The sequence below is a fragment of the Callionymus lyra genome, chromosome 1 (genome assembly GCF_982586985.1).
Source record: "Callionymus lyra chromosome 1, fCalLyr1.hap1.1, whole genome shotgun sequence".
Classification (NCBI taxonomy): Eukaryota; Metazoa; Chordata; class Actinopteri; order Syngnathiformes; family Callionymidae; genus Callionymus; species Callionymus lyra.
Window position 1 is genome coordinate 16,206,868 of NC_141818.1, and position 23,095 is coordinate 16,229,962.

Here is a 23,095-nt window from a genome sequence, read left to right on the forward strand (position 1 = left end):
AATAAAGTTTTACCTTACCTTACCTTATATAATTGATCCCTTCCATTTGTTTTCAGGGGTAAAACACAATTCTATAAAAGATCAAAGTACTAAAAAAACGACTTTAACAAGGTATATTTAGAGTTGAAACAGCAATGACACAAAAATTAAATACAAAATAAACGGCTTTTTAGCTGTGGGAATTTAAGAAACATTTGTAAATGATCAGCTACTTTGAACTCACCTAAACGTACATAATAAATACTAAACCCTTACAAGTCATTTCTATTCAGTTTTGAGTCCAAAGGATTCAGAAATAATTCTTTGTAGGGAATTGGTTGCAGTAAAGTTCTGCTCAGGTACTGAAGATACAATGAAACTTCTATTCAATAGTTTCCAATAGGTCCGTTTTTACTACTTCCATGCTAAATATTGACTTTGGTATCTACGTCTGCATCATCGAGCTTCAGTCCTACATGAACCTTCACAGTTGCTGTGGTCGAGCGCAGGAGGGAGGGAAGTTAGCACTGGCAAGGAAAAACCAAATTCAGGCAGTTCTGGAGGCAGATAAGAGGGGATTGGAGTGAAACGGAAAACTAAAATAACAAAAACCCGCTCGGCTGGAGGAGATTACTTTAATACGTTTCTTTTTTTCTGCCACGTTCTGAAAAATGGCAGTGGTTTGAAACAACAAGCACAGAGGGGTGAAAAGTAAAATAGAGGTTTGTAGCGGCGCAGCTTCAGCTCGGTGTGTTTATGTGTCGGAGCGCTCATGTTACAATGACCTGTCAGGCCACAATAAAATCCGGGATTTGTGTGGCATCGCCAGGTGCACTGGTGGAGGATAGATCTGCGAGTATCCAGTGTCAGGCCTTTGTTTGCTTTTTTGATTTATTACTGACCACTGCCCCACCTAACATGTGTGCCGGGGACCCCGCTCCCCCTCCTCTCAACACCTATCTCCACATAAATAAACCCCATCACTGCAGGAATGCCCAGAGTCCACTTCTCTCCCTGCCATTGGAATTCTCCCGCTGATAAGACGACAGTTGGGGATATTTCATCGACATTCTCCCGACTCAACACGGACACTCTGAGCACATACTTAGACAGGTAGCTTATATAGATCATAAAATATCAGATTTGTAAATAATAATTTTTACAGCAATCTAATCTTAAGAGGAATCTGCATAAGGATGTGTTACTTTTAATGTATTTGTTTACCCAGTTATGAGGGGAAAGTAATGGGACCCAAGTTATTCCAACACTCTGAAAAGATTGACACCTAAGTATGCAGCCCCTTGAGGGACAGGCAAGAAGAAAAATGATATCAAGAAGTAGATAAAGATCTTGAGAAGTTCGACTTGACATCGATGGACAACATGCAAGACTTCTTGCACTCAAGAGCAATTCCCCGAAGAGAGAGTAACACGACAAAAAAAATAAATCGTAAAAGGCATGACCACTTTCAGCTATTATCCACTTGAAGTATCACTGACTTATGAAATATCTTCTCTCAAGAACTGATCGTATGTTTTCTTTGTCTCACAGTAACCTCTCACGATAAATGAAAGTGTTATTTAAAGATCTTTATAAACTCATTAAGATCTTAAATAACTTATCAAGATCTTCATTAACTTCTTAAGATTTTTGTTTACTTCTCAACATCTTTATTAACTAGTTAAGATCATTGTCAACTTCTCAAGATCTTTGTCAACTTCACAAGATCTTTATCAACTTCTCAAATCATTCTCAACTTTTTAAGATCTTTCTCAACTTTTTAAGATCTTTGTCAACTTCTCAAGATCTTTGTCAACTTCTCAAGATCTTTGTCAACTTCTCAAGATCTTTGTCAACTTCTCCAGATCTTTATCAACTTTTCAAAATCTTTCTCAACCTTTCAAGACCTTTCTCAACTTCTAGATCTTTCTCAACTCCTCAGGATCTTTCTCTTCTTCTCAAGATCTTTCTCATCTTCTCGAGATCTTTGTCAACTTCTCGAGATCTTTGTCAACTTCTCGAGATCTTTGTCAACTTCTCAAGATCTTTCTCATCTTCTCAAGATCTTTATGCACTTCTCAAGATATTTCTAATCTTCTCAAGATCTTTGTCAACTTCTCAAGATCTTTCTCATCTTCTCAAGATCTGTATGTACTTCTCAGGATCTGTCTCTTCTCAAGATATTTCTCATCTTCTCAAGATATGTGTCAACTTTTCGAGATCTTTGTCAACTTCTCGAGATCTTTTTCAACTTCTCGAGATCTTTGTCAACTTCTCAAGATCTTTGTCAACTTCTCAAGATCTTTCTCATCTTCTCAAGATCTTTATGTACTTCTCAAGATATTTCTAATCTTCTCAAGATCTTTGTCAACTTCTCAAGATCTTTGTCAACTTTTAAAGTTCTTTCTCAACTTCTCAATATCTTCACAACTTCTCAAGATCGTTTTCAACTTTTAAAGTTCTTTCTCAACTTCTCAAGATCTGTGTCATCTTCTTAAGATGTTTGTAAACTTCTCAAGGTCTTTCTCAACTTCTGAAGAAGGGGCCTCATATCCAAGCTCTGAAAAGGTATAAATAAAAATAAACTAAATAATAATTGTTCAAAACTGGTCGATTCTTTAAACTACAATGCAAAAAAACACTTAAAAATAACTTTTAATTGAACCTAGGAACATCTGTATACAACAGAAATGTACATCTAAAACATCATACTTTTCCTAGGCCTATCCCAGCTACATAGGGCAACAGTGATTGACCAGCCAGTACTCAGTACGTCTACGGACTTTAGGAGAAATCTATACCCGCTGCCAGCCAAGAGATGAACTACACCAGCTACAGCTGCGACAGTGCAGCAGAGACACACCCTGATAAAACTGTTATCGCCATATTTTTAACTTAATGCCTCGACTACTGCGACACAGAACATTCCCGGACTCAAGTGCAACCACGCAGGGAGCAACTGACCTTCTTTGCAGCTGTCTCAAAAGAGTTGACATCAGGTCAAGGATGAGCATCAGAGGGTCCGCGCATCAGAGAACCCCCCCCCCCCCCCCCCCCCCCTCAGACCGACACCAGATTTAAACACATATTATAAATATGAAGGGATGAGCAACTGGAATGATCTAGTTTATTTCAGGGTTGTTTCTTAAAGGGAAACTGATTTGTTGATTTAAGTGTGTCTTAAATAGATGTTGAACCTCTATTATACTCATCAGTATGTGTCTGTTTGTACAAAACTCTCTTTTCATTTAAATATTTACATTAGAAAATGTGCTTAAGCCCCGCCCACTGAAAACCCTTTGTTTGTGTTTTTAATGTTGTTTACCATAACCACACCCACACTGCTTTGATTGGTCAAACATCATGGTTTGTTAACATAGGAATCCTCTACCTCCAAGTGAATCATTGTATAAAGAAAACCGGGCGTGATTACAGCTGGCTGGAGGTGGAGTGGAGTGAAGCTATTATAACATAATAATGGACTCTGCTCTCGTAACCTCTCATTCGACCACATTTCAGACAAGGGAGAACTTTATAAAGTAATAAGTTCAAAACATGGTCATGATGAGGGACTTACTGCATCTTGGAGAGGAAGACTTCAACATTTGAAACATAAGAGTCAGTCAAGAAGGTTGGGTTTTCACATTAGTTGCTGTTTAAACTCTTGCAGTGCATTATGGGAGTGTTTTCAATCCCTGGAAATTGAGACCATATATTATGTTGCTATGAAGAGTTTGAAAAATCTTAAATACTTTAGAAAATGCATCATGTTGACACTATGTTCATCTCAAGGCTCAATTTGTCTCCATTTTCAGTTCAATTAAATTCCATTTTATTTAGAATATGAAATCATTACAACATTATCTCAAGACACTTTAGAGTTTAAATAAAACCATATAAAGAGAAAGATAAAAAGGTCCCAGCCAATCAACAATATTTCAAAGTCATTTCTTAAAAGTAATACTATATGGGGTAGGCTAGGTCTATACATTCAAATTAGTTAATTTAACCGAACATTAGAACATTTATTTCAAATGCTCTTTTATGAAGAGATTCAAAACACTTTATAAACAAGTTAACATTTTAGCATATTGTTACAAATATTACTTTTTGTGAAGAGGAGAGAACAGCTAATGAATAATTTAAAAATAGTTTGAATTTATCCGACAACTCTCTTGTCTCCTTTGAGTCAGGACTAGATTTTCTACTTCTTAAAGAAATCCAGATGTAAATTCATCGACACTTGAAAAAACAGAACAAAAGCCTTTTCTGTCCTGAAGAAGTATTCATCATTTTTTATTGTGTGCGTTTTTTTTAATGTGGAAAATGTAATGTTTGGAAAGTCTTGCACTATTTCGGATTTTAAAACCTCACTTTCACCTATGTTTACTTCTGCTGCACAATAAATGTTCTAAACATTAAATTACCACTTTGTTTTTTGTTTGCTTTGCTAAGGGACTTCAAACCCCAATTTAGAAACACTATTTTTACAGTGTACTATAATATACAGAACGATATACCTGTATACAGTTACCGTGATGGGATTCAATCTATACCGCGATAAGAATTTGACATCATAAAGCCCCTCTCACATATATTGACGAAGCTAAGTTTAAAGTGAAAGTTGTGAGAAACAAGATGGTGAGTCCGACTCTCAACCCACTGTCCTAGATCAGCTAAATAAAACAAGCACAGCTGCAGACACACAGAGGAATTATATATTTTTACAAGCCCGACTCGGGCCGTAGACAAAATATCATAAGTCTCACCATCGCACATAAAGGGGAAAAAAAAATAGTTCAGAGGTGAACCTGCACCCTCTCCCTCTCACCCCGGAGTGGCTGTTTGTCAGCGACTATGGGGGGAGTTTCCCCTCTCCGGGGGCACATCCCTCTGAGCCTGTCAGGACTTTTGCCGTCCCTCCTCCGACCGCCGTCGGTCCCCTCTTGGTTCCCACTACTTCTCTTCCCTCCTTTCTTTTCTCCGCCTGCATCTTCATTCTCTCCTCTTATCTCCTTCCCTCCAGTCCTCCTCCTCTGCAGACCTGCATAATGAGGCCCCGGCACAAGCCTGCGCAGACTCACATCTGGAAGGAGTTTGGACATGGCAGTTTCCTACCAAGACGACTAAATATTTAGGTTGAGAGTTACTGTGTGTGGATGAACTCAAGAGAGAGAGAGGGAGAGAGAGGGGTGGGGACGTCAGAGAAAGTCGATAAAGGACAGAAAATATTTGGATAATTAAAGGAGAGATAAGTTTAGAGAGAACCATTAATCTGAGACGGGGGGGGGGTGATAATATTCAAGGGGGCGGGGGGGCGCAGGTCGTGCCGTGGGGCTGGCATGAACAACAAACACCCCACTAATAGTTTTAATAAACAAATCTCGACTAGGAATTCCCGTGAGGCTGAGGGGCCTCAGCTGGAATGTTCACAGGGGCCAGCTGTTGTGCATTATACATAGCAGCCGGCCCCGGAAGCCCCAGCGCCCGGTGTCGTCCAGTCCTCGCCTGCCTTGGCAGTGGACGACAGATCCCTCCGAAAACATCTATGGAGGACGAAGAGGACGGGGGACTCGGTCGCGGAGCCCGAAGAGCACCTGGAATACTGTCAGGAATATCATGAATATCTAAAACTATGTGCATTCCACATCTGGATTCAATGTTAAAGGGGATCTGGATGAATCTTGAGGAACTTTTCTTATTCAGAGAACCCTCTGTGATTATACCAGAGTCGCAGGATGATGCACAAAAACGGCCATAATTAATAGGTGCAGCCATCGAGGATTATCTCCTTCTCTGCCACCATTTTTTTCTTCCCAGGTTCCAGCAATATGTTCCCCAGATGTATGATCCTGCTGCCTTTATTAAGCCAGGAACATGAGGCCGTGTAAACGGCCGACTGCACGACTTTTAGTCTCCAGGGCATAAACCCATTTATTTTACATCACTTCCTTGCCTGAGTGGGATAGTTGTGTTTTTAAACATACCCATGTGCAGCTCGCATTAACCCCGGAGGGCACGGGAGGCAGAGTCGGAGCAAGTCAATTTGTAGAGCGGAGTGCAGGAATATGTCAGCGATGGGATCACTCTTCATTTGTCAAAGATGTTCTTGCTAACCTCTTGTTTTAGTCTGGTACTCTTTTGCAACCTTATGACTCATAATGAACACACCAAATTACTGCATCAACTCCATATGACCTTGACATGGATCTATCATAATCAAAAATACCTGCTGAAGGTTATCGTCATCCCTTTATCCGTCTTCAAGCAAAATATCTAAACATATTTCAAGGAAACTTTCAGGAAATGTAAGGAGTTTGGAATCTTGCAGTGGTTAAGACTCTTTGAAATATACCCCAAGTTACTACCGAGTACCATTTTTTATCAATAAAAAAATGGTTATCTAATCATCAAATTCATTTAAGAAAAGCACTTAGTGCTTTCTCTGTTTTGATAAAGACATGAGGCCCTTGGCAGAGGTATGCGCAGTCGCGGTGCTCTTCTAGTTAAACTACAAATGATTCAAAGGTTTTATACTTTGTATGCAAGTCTCACTAAAATATGTAGAGATATAATGTAAAAAACACTCCTCCAAATACACTATAATATACTCAAAATACTTTTATGGCAATTGCGACCATGTAGAAGCACAATTATAAAAACTTTCGTCTACAATATTCAGCAATTTTTTTTGGATTATTTACTGCAAATGAATCACGATTACTTTGTGTCTCGGGTCTACAGAACACAGAAGTAAGACACCAGTTAAGAAGCAAAACATAATGTGCCTTCTCCAACTTATGAACTAGGCAAACAATGATTTCAACATTCATTTAGGTGAATCTTGGTGCAACGTACGGTTCATTTGACGTTAAAAAAAACCTAAGGGGCGACAATACCCCTTAAACTGTATTGACATAGGTTGGAATCCACCTCAACCCTCGGCTGCTAAAGTATTCAATGTCATTGTCAGAGAAAAACACACATAGACAAAAAATAATCAAGTCTTTTTATCCAAGAATTGTGTCCATCGGATCTGAAATAGTCATGAGAAGAAGTAACAACATACACGGGCGAAAAATTCACGCAGATAGTTCCTAACAAACATTTGAACCTGGAACTTTAAGAGAACGAGGTAACAGCTCCTCCCTCACGTCACCACATCAGACTTAAGTCCACTGATCCAAATATGACTGGACATACGTGATGACAGTCTTTTGTCATCAGGTTCGAGGGCCACGGTCAAAATTGGGAGCGACGGAGTTGTGTCACAGATTATTCCGACATTCGGTGAACTTAATGATTCGCAGCAACGTTCTGCCAGCATTTACTACAGAGTCCAAACCAGATCAAGATGTAAACTTTTGACCTAACACGAAGTTGTAGTGAGGCGAATCCTGCGTACAGTTACAACGGAGGTCAGCGGGCTGGAGTCAAGAGTGCATGAGCCCAAACTACACTTTATCTCCCATCTTTCGTAGTGCAAGAACAAAAACAACTGGATACATGTCACTTAATTCATATTAAATTAATACTTACATCCGTGTTGGCTAAATGGTTTTATCATTCACTGGATGTACTCAGATATATTTGCAAGGCTATGTTTTATCACTATACTATTTATATGAAGAAAATAATTGTAAAAATCCAAGAATAACTAACAAAATAGGAAAAAAATAGGAATCAAAAGAAAATAGTTCTGTATATAAACATTTTCACACAGACATCATACACATTATATTATTGTAAATTTTGACATTTGGCCATTTTGTTTGCTGTCAACAAATCAGATGTGAATGAACTTGTATTTCAGGGCTTTCAACTTTACAAATCATTAGCATCAGCAATTAATTACAGTTTAGCTAATTTGGTTTTTAACTGATAAATTCATAGATAGATATTTTAAAACTGTATACATGTAGATAAACCTCTTGGCTAGCTAGTATTCTCAGATGCTAGCTCTCTGTTGGCCATAGTTTGGTTTAAGCATCTTAATAGGATCCTGGTTCTGCCCATGACATCGGTATAAACCTGAAAACAACGCTAAGAAACTTTGGCCCTAAACCTTCAACTGGGTTCTTTATAATCAAAAAAGTGGCGCCAGTTCGAAAGACTGATATATGAGCTATTTAACCAATAGGAAACCTGCAACAAGTAACCTATACAAGTCTGAGCCGCATATACATTACATCCATATGAAAACATAACCTTCCCTAACAAATGGTTACCCAGCATTCACCTGGTTTATGATCATTTTTTACAACTTTGTAAGATACCAAAAATAAAAAAATCTTTTGTTTCTGTCTATTTGTCTTGACAAGATGTTGGAGTTTCTACTCACAGTGTTGAGGTTCTGTTGGGGAGCAGACTGACATCCGGGGGCTCGGTCAGCTCCTCTTTGCTGCAGCTGACCCGCTTCCCAGACGTCTGGACTCCGTGCGCCTTGGGCCGCTCGTCCGTGCAGACGCAGCCGCTGGGGGCGAACAGCAGCCCGCTACAGTCCTGGGCCAGGCCCGGGACGCAGGCGCAGAGCAGCAGCAGCATCAGCACCAGGCGGCCCGGCAGCAGAGGGATGCCGAGGCCGAGCGAAGTCATTGTCCCGCGGCTGGATGTCACCTCAGCTGCACCCCCGCCTCCAGTCATCCCATGTCTCCAACATGCAGCCTCCAGGGGGGCGACGAGACGCTTTCACTTATCTCAGCTGGTTCATGAAAGTCCGCATCCGGTCCTAGAATAAAAGTTCTTTCAAGAGGGTCCCGTTATGTCATGGCAGCAGAGACGCACGGTTTTTTTTTTGTCACCAGATCCAACAAAAAAGTTTCTCTTCAACCAGCGGGAATCGAGAAAACAAAACACCAGTTAAAAGAAAGTTGTTTGCTTTAAAAGTTGTTTCCAGAAGAAAAGCAGAAACGCAGTCGTACGTTTGAAGAACCGGGAGAAAGTCTAATTCAAAAAACTTTTCCAGCTGTTTCGCTTCCCTGAGAAAAAAGAAAAAAGTTCCCTCCAGTACTTGAGCGCAAACTTCGCTCGAGTTTAACTCAAATAACTTGTGAAAAAAAACGTGAATTCGAACGAGAAGCAGTGAGTGGGTCCGGTGTAAATCCCCCAAAAGTCGCGGTTTTGCCTCCTGTCTCTCTGTCACTCTCAGACTCGCCACTTCTACTACTCCAAGTGCGCACTGCTCCGTCTGCGCATGCGCTCTAGTCGCAGCAGCCCTGGACACAAACCCACATGTGGTCCAGAGCGGAGTGTAGTACACGAACTACACAAACTACACACTCGCTCACAAAGAAATGGCTAACATCAACAGTGTAACATACTTTAGTATTTAAAAATCTGTCGTAAAACTTTTGTTCGGGGTTGAATAAAGTGATGCGAAACAATATGAGAAGTAGTATTTTAGAAAAGTTACACCAAATAATGCAATGAAAAGTGTTTAAATAAACATTGAAGTATACAATAAATTAATTTGTATTACAGTTTTTATTACTAAAAAAAGGTTTTAATGTGGTGCACACACGTGTTTATTTTTAAATACTTCTTAACACGACAAATCTTCAATTGTGTAAAGATTTACTTTATTTGGTCATTTCAGACACAATTAAAAACAAACAATTATATCTAAAAAAAAATGTTTTGTTATTCTCTCACCTTCTCCCCACGATAGAAGTCTTGCATGGCTTGGGCATGTAACTCTAGGGAAGAAAAAAAGATTTTATGGTTGATTCCGAAGGTCTTCGGATGGAGCTTACTGTATATCCTAGGTGAGAGGTGAAACAGTTTTACCTTTTAAATCATTTTATTTATTCGTGATCCAGTTGTGTTGCTGCTGTTGTGTGTCCTTGACAAGAAACTGCATTCAGCCCTGTGACGTGGTTCTGACGTCTTTCAGGTTTAGAAAGAACTTGTGCAGTAAACACATATTTAATAATAGTTATATACACAAGACGTAAACAAAAAATTTAATTCAAATGTAACTATAATAGGTGTGAATGTATTAGTTTTAAACACAAAATGGAAGGATTTTGGCGGCAATGATGTCGCTATTCTACAGCTAACATTAGCCATGAAGTTAACAAGATTTCTTGAAAAATAACCTCAAAATAACTACACAAATATCTACAAATGTAACTTTTGTGATTTACTTTTCCAGTGCCTCTCTCAGGATACTACTTCGAATAAGATTTTTTTTTTTGCTATAAACACGAGACTACATTGACCACAATGCACAGCGGGACCATACAGCATATAGATGAAAGCCGCCGTTGCACTGCCATCACCTGGCAGGAATAATTACTGCGTTAAGTCAAAACCCTTTGAATATGAAAACTGATTTTAGACTTGTTTTTAATCATCATCAATTACATGCAGTAAATGATCCATTGTGTAGTTCATCTAGTTTAACTCCAGACTTGGCAACAAATCTATCCAAGAATTGCAAACTGAGGTTCCAACATTTCCACAAAGTCTCATCTAACAAATTTCCTGTGCGTTAAAAAAATATAAACCTGAAATAACGGAACACTTGTGGTTTTAAAAAAAGACACGTTTGATATGCGAGAGGCCTGGAGAGGATTCAGAGCCGATGAAACTATTCAAAGGTGAAGCAGGAAAAAGAGTTGACGTGCAGTTACAGACAAATCCTCACTGTGGTCCTGCAGGATAATAGTCCTCTGTGCTCGGACCCGCGCTGGGTTTGTTGTTTCTGTATACGATACTGTACTCTGGAGGAGAATCAAACTGTTGAAGGAACGCAGCTGAAGTGTAGATGGGCGCCCGATCAGCACCGAAACACAGGAGTGTTTATCCAGGCTGTGAAATCAGGCTTCAAGTGCAACACCCCCCTCTCTGGTCTCACACTGCACACACTCAGATGTGTCTCATCTGGAGAGCAGTTTCCACTCACCATGTCACGTCTCACACTGCACATTACATCAAATTGTACTTAATGGCATCCAGACAAACTTTAATGTCGTTCCAACATTTTATCCGTGTACCCCACAGCTCCTTTTTTTTTTTAAACAGCCCAGCAACCTTTCGGTCTCCTGACTCCACATCTGGACTTCATTTCAGGTGGTTCTGCTGAACGGGGAGCGGTTTAGAAAGGTGAAGCTTAAAGATGAGGGATAGTGTCATTGAGGAAAGAGTTAAGACATGTGTGACACGTTTTTTCTTTCATGTTGTAAGCAAAACAAACGGAAAAAAACAAAACATCAATCAAGGGAAGAAACATCTGCCTTCGTCCTTTTTTTTTTTTACACTTTTCTAATAGAAGCACTGACATCTAGTGGCGTTTGTTGGTCATCGCGCTTCATTATTTTTTAAACAAAATCAAGTCACTCTACAAATGGAGTGGCTGTGATGACAACAAAATGAATAAACCACATGTTCTATAAAATTGAAATCATTTAAATAAATTATCAAGATATTGCAGGTTAAACTTGCTTTCATATTCATTACATTCGCATCAATGCAGAGATGGATGAATATACACATAATAATAATAATAATAATCTCTATTTATATAGCGCCTTTCTAGACCAGGGCCACAAAGCGTATAGTTTACACACATCTTCCCCATTTTCAGCCATACAATTAAATAAACTATTTGATTTATATTTAATGGACATTGAAAATTTACTACCCATTTGCGTGGGGGAACGATACCATTTAAATTAAAAAAATAAGTCACCTCATCAATATTGAAAGTATACATAACTATTTAATTCATGTCCATTTTTACTGTTATACTTATTTTCATTGTTGTTAATGCGTTTACCCCCTTTGATGATGGGCTCGTTGGATATATTTAAAATGTCAATAAAACCTTTAAAAGGGTAAAAGTTCGTTATCCTTTTTTAGTAATAAATGCAATATCAACACAATATTCTAAACGTCCTCAAAGGTCTAATCTTTACCGTCCTTTAGTTTATACATCTATCATATCAGAAATTGAGTCCACGTGTACACCTTGAGCATTTGAAGTAAATTCTAACAAATCGTTTCAAAGTTTAGATCAGTTTAGTTTAACAACGGCGGCCTCTAGTGGCTTCCAATGGGACTCGCAGGTTGAGATCGGTTACTTATGTTGTACAACGTGTTCATTATTCATTGCACTCTTTCACATTTGTTTGTATAAACAGGAGTATGAACAGCTTCATGATGGAGTCCAGAAAGATGAAGAATAGAAATGAACGCAGAGTAACAGTCACAGATGGAACTTCAAGTTGTGCGATTTATTAAGTGCCATATGAAATGCAAACATCACTGTGTATTGAGAATATTAACTGGCAAGTTAAATATCACCATGCATTCTTTTCACACTAAATGTCTCATACGCAAGGGTTGTGTATAGAGAATACAGATCAAACATCAAAGTACTTGTATATTCATGAAACTATAGTCCCTCATAAGTAACAACAGCAAATCAAGTCAGCAAATATTATATATCATCAACTCTACTTAGAAATCTGCCCAGAAAAAGGAAAATATATAAACTCAACAGGTTTTTGTCCCGACTATGGTGATATTAACAACTTCTGTTTTGTTTTATTTTTTTCAATCCACATGCACACACACTTCACAAAAGCGTGCTGTGTAATAGTTGGTCCCTTTATGTCACCACGTGATTCCAGATCTTCAGATTTGCGGAGAAAGTCCAGTAAAAAAGTTTAAATTTGTCGTCGGTACGATGGTGTTGCCAGTCTGGGCCGCTGTGTGTTGTTAAAGCTAAGAATAACCGTGGAGGCGGGGCCTGGAGAAACGTTCTTAAATAGAAGAAGAAACAAGATTGAGAAGGACGATATTGTGTATTTTACACGACCAGAACAGAAGATCAGGTGTTCCATATTCATCCCAGTCCACCTGGACGCCCCCTTCTCTAATGTCTGTGAGCACAGTGGGGCAGACTGTGGGAGACTCAATGGCGAGGAGACACCGTGGCCAGGGGGGACCCGGTGCCCGGGTACCTCTGTTTTGCATGCTTCTCGCAGTACATGAGGTCTCCGACCCAAAAGTGACCCCTCATCTTCAGGTTCAGACCACAATCCGTGCACGTGTAGCACTGAGGGTGTCGGTACACGCCGTCGATGATGCGTACAGCCTGTGTGCTGTGGGGAAACAAGGATAAGACATTACAATACAACACATGCTGGATTACCTACGTTATTTTTGTGTGGTGTTTTTATATAAAGTACCTGAGCTCCTATAGCTTTAGAGAAGTTAAGGTCAGACTTTTTAAATACCATTTGAAATTATATTTAAGACCAATTCGACAACCAGCAACAAAAGAAAACTAAAAATACACATGTTTAGAGAGAATTTTACCCAAATGTTTTTATTTCAATATTAAATAAACATGAGTTTTAAGTCCATTTAATACGTTTCCTTGACTCCCTTTGTGCTGATTTTGAAAAATCTCCTGCAAAATAACCCACTGTGGCTCCTACCTCTCCTGGTTGAGCTTTCAGCCATAAAGAAAAATGTTGGAAAGATTTAAATTCAACAAGGATTGGCTCCAACCATGTTGCCCAAAATACATTTATTTTCCCAAAGTTGCTAAATGAATAGTGTAAAATTAAAACTGCGACATGAACCTGCTGTGAAAGCCTCGGCTGAAACCAATTCAATATTTTGTTGCTCTTGTTATGCGTGTCAATCAGTAAATAATTCTAAATTTTACCAAATATTTTGGGGTTTGAAACAGAAAATCTTGCGTCTTATGTATCTACAACATCTAATAATTTGATTCAAAACATTTGAATGCCAATAAGGACATTTATCTTATTTTTTAAACCAATACATATACTGATAATTATTATTATCATGGGGCGTCATAGCTCAGATGGTTGGTTGCCTGCAGTCCAAAAGGTTGCAGGTTCAATCCCAGCTCCAGACAAGCTTGTGTCGTTGTGTCCCTGAGCAAGACACTTTACCCTGATTGCTCCTGATGGCTGATTCGGCGCCACGTGGTGCAGCCTACTCCCATCAGTATGTGTGAATGGCTGTCAAAGCGCTTTGTGACCCTGGTCTAGAACGGCGCTATATAAATAGAGATTATTATTATTGCAAAAGATTTGACGGTATTGCAGTAACACCTTTCTGACGCCAGAAACAACATTTTAATTGTTGTCGCCATAATAGTAGTTAAAGTTTGTGGGTGGCACTTAAACATTTCCTTCAATTCAATTTATTATTCTTGTTTTTAAAAACAATTATTTTTATATAAATGATTAATAATAAAATGCTAAGCAGTATGTTGTGACAGCGATATGTTATGATCAGTCATGACCTATAAATAAAACTCTTTGTTGTGCAATATCACTTTACTTCATCAAATACATCTGTGACGTGTGACTCAGAGTATCTCCAGCATTAGTCAGCCAGTTTCATTGTACCAACACACAAGTGTAATAATGCGTGTAGAACTTACAGAATGCCGGTGCCACACTTCTCACAGGTGTGGCATTTGGTGACTCCTCCCACTGGTGAGTGTGTTTGGGGAACGTTGGCAGAAAGATTCCCGGGGAACTTCAATGCGGCCTCTGGAAAAAAAAAAAAACACACCTGCTTATTGTGTCGTCCAGACAGCTTTTGTTTCACATCAACACGTGGTGACACCGGCTACACACCTGCACACTACACTCTAGACGTGTCTGAGAATGTTGGACGCTTCTCTGTCAAATAAACTGCGACATCTGCCGTCAGTAGAAATAAACAACTAATGTGTTCTGGTCCAGCTCTGCATTACTCTTATAAAATAAAAATAAAAACTATTTTTAAGCGTGAAACCTTCTTTATTTGTTGACAGCCTCAAGAGTGGAAATAGAAATCCATGTTGGTTTACTACAACAATGTCAAACTCTAAAATCAGAGTAGACCAATGTTCATGTTGATATCATGACCTAGAAGGACGCCAGTGATTAAGGTAGGCTCAGTAGTTCAGTTACTGAAACTACAGCGGCCAATATATATAAAGAAATAACAGTGGTAACTTAGGTTGAAGGAAATACATTTGATGTTAAAGACAGTTAGGAAAATATAACATTTGTTCGGCCAGAAACCAACAGTGCTAAAAGATTTTGGCCCCGGTGACAGAGTTTGACATCCCTTAGAAACAACAAAGCCCTGATAACTTTACAGCCGACTTGTCCGGATCCTAACATCCTCTCGTCTGCAATCATTGATAATGTTTGACCAGAGATACAGTTTTCATTTCATCATGTTATGAAAAAAGTAATCAAAATTAAAGGTCGCTTATTTGGATTTTTAAGATTAAAAAAAAAAAATATATATATATATATATATATATATATATATATATAAAATTTAGTCCATCTCTCCATTCTCAAAGGGAAACGTAAGTTCATTAATTGAACTAAAATAAAAACATTCCTCATGTCTCTTCTATATCCATGTTTAATCGTCTTCACTATCATCCAAGCTTAAACAGAAGAATCCTTCTGGTCACACATGACAGTTAAGTTGGTTTTGAGGCTCCACGTCTGAGACGGAGACACACGTCTGTATTGACAAGAACAAAAGATGTTTGCAGGGATGAACTGACCTTTCTCGTCGGCCTCCAACACTTCCTGCAGCATCTTGAAAGTGTTGGATTGACGCGGGGCGCTGCGGGACTCCCTGTTCTCCTGGATCATCTTGTAAACCTCGGACTCCCTGTCGAACCTCTGCATGGCGAAGTCGGAGCCTGAACTGAAAAACAAAAACACGCAGATTGAGTGTTGGACACATGAAGCCAGAGTGATTAAGCATGTCGGTCAGTTCGGGGGTCAGGAATTCCGAGGGACGTCTGAGGTCGCAGCAGACTTTGACCTCAAAGCATGACGTCCATCAGATGTATCACTTTTCTTTTCACATCTCCAGTTACACCTGAAGGGAACAGAGTTTGTGATAAACTAAATCCCTACTTTGAACCTGTCTTTATTGTGGTGGACACCAGCTGAGTTCAGCAGGGGGGAGCAGGGCGCCACACACTGAGCACGTCGGCTAATTGGGGAATTAGCGAAAAGACGAGTTCTCCTTTTGTTAGCGGATTCTTCTGGTGTGGTTACGGAATTCTTTTGGGCCACAGCGCCTCCCCTCCCTTAAAACAACACCAGAGTCTCCCTTGACTGACGTGGAAGGATCAGCAGGTATTTCCTCGTGTCTGGTGGATGTTTGTCGTCAGCAGGAACCGGTCAGCCTGGTTCAAATATGACATACAGGTGTGGCCGTGATAGCTTTCACCTGGAGGGGGGGCGGATGATCCAACTGTCATCCAGAAGCATGTGTGGTATCGTCAGTCACTGTTGTTGTTGTTACAAGATGACCCCAGAGTGAGGTCAGTATTGACGGCAACAGAAAACATCCATCATGAATCATTGTTGCAAAAGAGGTCCTTCAGATGAAAAGATCTAATGAAAGAATCACTGATGGACAGACAATTATTAAACTAAAGATTATGATAATAGTGTCACTACATACAGTATCTAAAGTCCCTCGTATGGACATAAATCTCATCATCATCAGCTACAGTCTGAGCTCAAAGACAAAAACAGACGACACTTAAAGAGTTGAGTGTCATGTTTGGAGTGGATCAAATCATGACTGGAAACTATTATCTAAAAGAAATCAAAGTCAAATACTACACATTCAAATCTGCATGTTTACATGACGCCAAGAATCTCCCTGAAAAGTTATTGCGTGTGTGAATCGTTCCCTTCTGTGTCCAAAGCGTGACGACTGTGGGTGAAACTGGAGATGGCAAACACAAGAGGACAACAAATATGTGACCAGGAAGAAAAAGAAAAAAAAAAAAAAAACAAGTCAGGCAATGTTTTCTCTGCATCCAGCAATGTGTTTCGAAATTGAAAACAGACATCTGGAGCAGAAAGTGTTCAACTCCACCCTCGACAATCTATTTCCCCTTTAGCTTTGCTCAACATCCCCTCGGACATGTCGCCTGGAAACAAACGGAAAGTTTGGGTTCAATGGGAGGAAAAGGGTCGAAGAGAACATGCAGTGGACAGGGAGAGAGAGGGAGAGAGAGAGAGGGGGGGGGGAGAGAGGTAGTGTGAGGGAGGCATGAGAGGGTTCACAAAGTATCAAAACTATTTTGACATGTGGCACCATCACCAGGACTGCAGCTGGAACATGCATGTACCCCCAGACTCAAGAGTCCACACGTGGAGAGAGAAAGACGTTCTTAAATGTTTGGACAGAAAACCCTGATGTCAGAGACTCACAACACAGTGACTCACCTCAAATGAAGAGAGAAAAACGTCCCACTAAGTAAGGTTTTCTAGCTCTGGACACATATGTGGAAGCATGTACCACAAACACACACAGAACACACACAGAACACACACCTCTATCTGGACCGAAAACAAGAGACTGGCTGAAAGGTGCGACTCTGAACTGGAACTTATTGGCCCGGCAGCACAAATGGGTGGGAGAATGGGTGTCGCTGCGTGTGATTGGCTGCAGAGATACAGGGTGTGCAGACTTCGGGCTACAGACTGGGGGCCAATTAGGGGGAAGAGTTAAAAAATCGGGACTTTTATGGGGAATATTATGTCGATACCACTAGAGCTGCTGACACAACGCCGGGGAAGGGACGAGGTCCAAAGTCAACCACGGCGCTCTGTGAAAACACAGCAGCGTTCCAGAGTAGACGGAGGATTTCATGTCTGACTGAAGGTTTTCATTTGTGCTCAAGCATGAACTCTGTTAGCTCATGAAGCTGTGAAGTCACCGCTCCATCACCTCATCAGTGAAGGCAGGAAAACAGCAGGTCCGGTGCAGGTGCAGCACACGGAACACTTTCCCAGAGGGGATCATTCGTGGCTTCAGGGCAGCTGCAGGGAAATTCACAAGCCGACACAGACACAGCTCTTACCGAGTTACTACTAAGTTTAGATGACAAGGAAGGGGAATTATTGAAATATCAACAAAAAAAATCTAACACCCTAATAAAGTAGGGGAATTTTCCTGCTCCTCCACTGCAGTGTTGGGGTCATTAAGGTGTCCAAGGTTCAGATTTGTGAAGCATCTGGCATACGTTTGTCGTAAACTCAAGTTGGTGTTTATTCGGTTTCGACAGGAGCCATCACAGAGTTATCTCAAGTTCAATGACACTTAGATAAAGTGACAATAACATGACAACTCGTATCACAAGAAATTATATAATCATTTTATATGTGCATTTAATTTGGATAAATGTTAACTTTCCATTTCAACACAAATTCATATTGTAATTGAACCAAGTTTTCTGCCAACATGGACAAAATGAATTCATATTTATAAGTGGTAAAGACAAAATGATACCATTTTAAAGTAATCATGAGGAGGAGGCTTATTTTCAATGTGAGTCCACATTAATACCAGAGACTGTTGTCATGGGTCAATCTACAATTCTAGATTATATATCACAATCACTTAAAAAAAAAAAGAATTACACATGACAAGTTAAATGAAATGAGCGTCTTCAATATAAAAATATTTTTAAAAAACGCGGTACTGAGAAAATGTATTTAGTTTTACAGATGCCATTAAACAGTCGTACATTTCTTATGTATTAGTTTAAAAGCACATTTTTTCAGCACCAATCCAGGTAATTCTAGCGTTAATATAAACCTAAGATGCAAGTATAACCTGCTTCCATTCCATGATATGGTAGATACAAATACTTTTTTGAAAATCTGACACAAGTTTGTCTTTTTTCTTCTATATTCAAGACAATTATTGAGACATTTTTAGAGCAAAGTGAAAAGCTATGCATTTTCATTTTAGTTTTATTCTACTTTGATTTACTTCTGAAAGCAATAAAACCTACTCACATTGATGAACTCATGATGTAATGCTGGTGTCATCATATTTATTTTAGTATTATTACCACATCCATTTCTACTGTCAAGTACCAGGCTTGTACATGAAAATAGCATCTATAATCACCATGATTCACTGTGAACTCATGGACTGCTTTAAAAGAACAGGAGCAGCACCTAGAAGTGGTGACTAAATCATAAGAAGTGCCTGCAGAGGAGATATTCAACACAAGTTGGAGCCTGAATCAGAGAAAGTATGAGATCGTTATCAGCAAGTGTTTTAAGGCAAATGGTGACGTGTGAATTTAATGTTTTCCCCACACACATTTTCTGCTGCTCCACGAGTATGAGTTTTATCAGGGACTTTATGTGTCAGCAAATCCATGCACTCTAAGCGGGTGCTTAAGTAATATTAACAACACATCTGAAAGTCAAGATATTTTTGCATCATTATCATACTTGACCTGATAAACTCCTCTCTCATTCTTTCTTTCTTTTTCAATATTTCATTTTGTTCCTATATTAGTATAAGTAAAATGTAAATGACAGTTTATTTTTTGATTCATCATGAGATTATTAAAAAAAAACATTTTCTTTTATTATTTACTCAATTGTTTTAATCATAGTTACTTATTTATCTCTACCAATGTTCTCATTAAAGTAATATGTTGACCAATGACTATGCATATTTTCACTTTTTTTTAACGGTAAACAGACATGTGTCATATGTGTGGATTGCGTGGGAGGTGCTTACCTGCGGCGGGGGGACATGGGCATATCCTGATCAATGGGACTCTGAGGGGAGTAGCGTCCGGGTGGGGTGGGAGTCCTGCTGGACACCGAGTTGTTCCTGTAGTCTGGCGTTGAGAAGTCCTTTGGAGGAAAAAAGAAAACTATAAAACGCAGCTTGTGAGCGAGCAGATGGAATCTTTCTCTTGACATTCTTGGACAATGATACATTGTTAAAGTAAAGGCAACATCAGGTATAGATTTGTCTCACAGGTCAAAGGAGCATTCAGGCTCGGAACAAATGTAGTGTCCTTTCAGGAAGCGCTAAATCAAATGGGTCAATGTGGGACAATAAATAGAAAAACATCAGACACATGCCTTCTTGTTAGACATTTAATCACTATCAAAACAAAGACTTATCTGCGAATTAAATGACTTCCAGACAGAGAAAAAGTTCACAGGGAGCATTGCAGACTTGACTTTTGATCCTGAAACTTCCAGGCGTTAATAAATAAGGTCACAGGTTCAATTATGAAATCAAGTTTCTATTGCCATGCCCAACATTCCTCCGTGATTCATGTTATCTTGATGACATTTATATCAGCACTGCACTTCAGACTGTAGCTGACGGCATAAAAAAAAAGTATGACAGCATACATTTTGTTACGATGGGAAAGACTTGAGCAAGGTGCAAGGTAACATGTCCCAGATGTGAGCATGTGTCCTACACAGTTGTTGTCAAGAATCATGAAAAGCCTGAGAAATGACGGAGAGTAAAGGTCAAACAGAAGAAATCCATTAAATAAATGCTCCAAATAAAATGTTTATTTGTATGCTCTAACTTATTTTTAGACGTTATTAATAGATACTAATTTAAGTTAAAGCCCCAAGACATGTTTAATGTTTATATCCACGGTACCGCCGCCAGAGGACGCCACATACCAACAATATAGTGGAGCTTTATTTAACCTCAACCTACCATCTCATGTTGACGAAATTATGATGGATCATTTCAGTAGTCCGGTTACGAAATGGTGATGGATTTGAGCTTGAACTGATGTCACAGAAGTTTTCTACAAGTGAAAATCACCTGAGGCATAGGTTTCTCTCGGCACACCTGCAGACAGTCTACATAGCAAATAACTCAAGCTGGACACTTTAAGAGTCAGGAATCCCAGCAAACAAATTGCCTTCAACTATACCAGTGTCTGGAATTCACCCATTTCCACCTGAGGGACTGACCACTTCCCAATAATGGCCACAATCCACAACAAAACACAAGTTTACTTACTGAGCTGTTCCCAACTGAAGTTCTGATTTTAGCATCAGAGTTTATTCAGCTGCAGCGACTCCTTTAACTCGTTTAAGACTTTCATTTTGGCTCGTTCTCTATTGAGGCAGTAAATCTGTCTGAGATGCAAGTTTGATGCCAGCGCCAGCTTCCAATAGACAAGTCTGTGACCTTCTGTTCTCAATTGCCTCCCATTTTCTTTGTCTTTTCCCTTAGTGAGCGTCAGATTATTCCCCTGTGCCAGCAAAGCTTTAGCCTGAAACAATCAATGAGAAGACTTGCTGAGATTCTACCCAAGATAAACGCCTGGTAATAACAGCAGGCTGAGAAGATCCTACATCACCAAGAGCAGAGGGAAGAGGCTTAACTCCTCTCCTGCTGGGAATCAATCTCTGTGGTATATATACCTGACATGCACCGCAGGAGAGTCTTGCAAGCATTTCATGTTTATGAATCCACACTAATGCAATACAAGCCTTTGTTATGCAAGTGTCTGGCCTCTTCAGCACAATCTTCATGTTTTCCAGCAGCAGGAGGACATCAAATCCACTCAAAAAGACTGACGAGAAAAACAAAAGGACCATAAAGAGACACTACAGTAACCATGGTAGAAGAGAGGGATTCAATCTCCCATGATTGTAAGCCTCGGAACTATTAAACTGGTCAGTGATAAACTGCCAGTCTTGCAGAACCAACAATAAACCTATCTGTAACACTCCAATGACTTTAAGGAGGTGCTGTTATTGTTGTGTCTCAAATAAGTGTTCGGATCCAAGATGGGCGAGACGTTTGGCAAAACTCCATCAGCAAATTCCTTCTGGTTCCTGTTGCTGTTCGAGGAAACTCAGATTAAGGCAACAGTCAAGGGATTTGTAATCAGCAAATCAGCGGTCAACAGAATCATCAGCGTGTTTTCCAACTTCATTTAGCAATTACAATGATCTAACTGCACGAGTCATCGACTAAACTAAACATGTTCACGGCACAAATGGGCTTCTGCATGATGATGGGAATGAACTGAGGGTGGTATCAGCTGTTTCTCATGATGTCTGCAGAAAGAAATGTCTGTGATGTGGTTTTTAGAAGCAGTTCAATATGTCACATACCATTTGCATCCCAGCTGACCGACATCTGGATTAGAATCTAATGACATTTGGTCGTTTCTGCGACCATTTCTCACAGAGATACAAAAGGCATACTGCCAGTTTCTCAGGAAAGACTCGGAATGAACTGAGGGCAGCAAAGCTTAAAATAAATGTTTAATTCAATATTTGTGAGCCTTTTTGAGAAAGCCTGTTAATACTTTAACTTTTCAACTGTGTTGAAGAAGAGGTGAATGAGAGTGGTTAACAAGGATGACACGATACAAATAACTCAAATGACAAAATATTACCATTTTATTAATTCATATTTGGCGTGTTTTGCCAAAAATTTGGTGATACGATACGCATCACAATACAGATACAACGTTAAGATATATTGCAATAGTGTAGGTTATATTTGTAGAATTGTCCGAGTACTTGACTCTGACGTTGCAGAATTTACAGAATGCATGACTCTTGACAAAGTCGTTAATACTAGTTTTGAAACCAAAATATGTCTTATCAACTTTACAATCTGCTGGGGTAGACCGTATCCTCTCATTCACAGTAATCACCAAGATTTTATTTAAACACTTTATTGAACTGTAAAACATAAAGGTATGGTGTACTATGGTAAAAACTATGGTGTACTATGGTAAAAAAAAAAAATACAACATGATTTACACGTTGAATTTCAATATATGTAATTTTTGGATAATTATTGTTGTATCTAGCGCCAAGCAACTAATGGTCAACAGCAATTACCTCACTTGAATTTAAATTAGTAACTTACTACTCAATAGTCATCAGGTTACCCAGTAAAAGAAACGCGTTGTTTATCTTTTCCCCTGGATACCTTAAATTCTGCCATTATAAAAATGATAGTAAACTACTGGCTAAAAACTTTATGGGTGCTTGAAACTGATGTAGAGTCAAGAAAGGGTTAATGCTCCTCAATATTTGTTAGCCACTAATGGATATACATCACATTTAAAAAGGTCGATTGAAGCCTTGACTGCATGTCTGATAATCAGGGACTGACTAATAGTACGAGCAGAAAAACAAATTCATTAGACGTTCTGTACAAAACATTCATACACCCTGAGGAACCCAGTTGTGCCCAAACATGAGACCTACAAGTCTTGATCCGCCGTTGCTTCAGTTATAAACAAATGCCAGCGCTATTATTT

General features: G+C 39.4%; 2 protein-coding genes across 2 annotated transcripts in view; both read right to left on the reverse strand.

Moving 5' to 3' along the window:
* adgra2 (adhesion G protein-coupled receptor A2) overlaps positions 1-9,105 on the reverse strand; it is a 50,891-nt gene extending 41,786 nt beyond the window's left edge. Inside the window, exon 1 of the mRNA XM_087794794.1 lies at positions 8,321-9,105. Within this exon, the coding sequence (XP_087650920.1) occupies positions 8,321-8,622 (302 nt within the window). The 5' untranslated portion in view covers positions 8,623-9,105. The remainder of the gene's footprint in view (positions 1-8,320) is intronic.
* Positions 9,106-12,196: 3,091 nt separating this feature from the next.
* The window catches only part of pdlim2 (PDZ and LIM domain 2 (mystique)), a 33,786-nt gene continuing 22,887 nt past the window's right edge, over positions 12,197-23,095 (reverse strand). Inside the window, exons 7-10 of the mRNA XM_087794879.1 lie at positions 19,558-19,676; positions 15,545-15,690; positions 14,411-14,522; positions 12,197-13,088 (exon numbers count right to left, since the gene is read on the reverse strand). Of these exons, the coding sequence (XP_087651005.1) occupies positions 12,899-13,088; positions 14,411-14,522; positions 15,545-15,690; positions 19,558-19,676 (567 nt within the window). The 3' untranslated portion in view covers positions 12,197-12,898. The remainder of the gene's footprint in view (positions 13,089-14,410; positions 14,523-15,544; positions 15,691-19,557; positions 19,677-23,095) is intronic.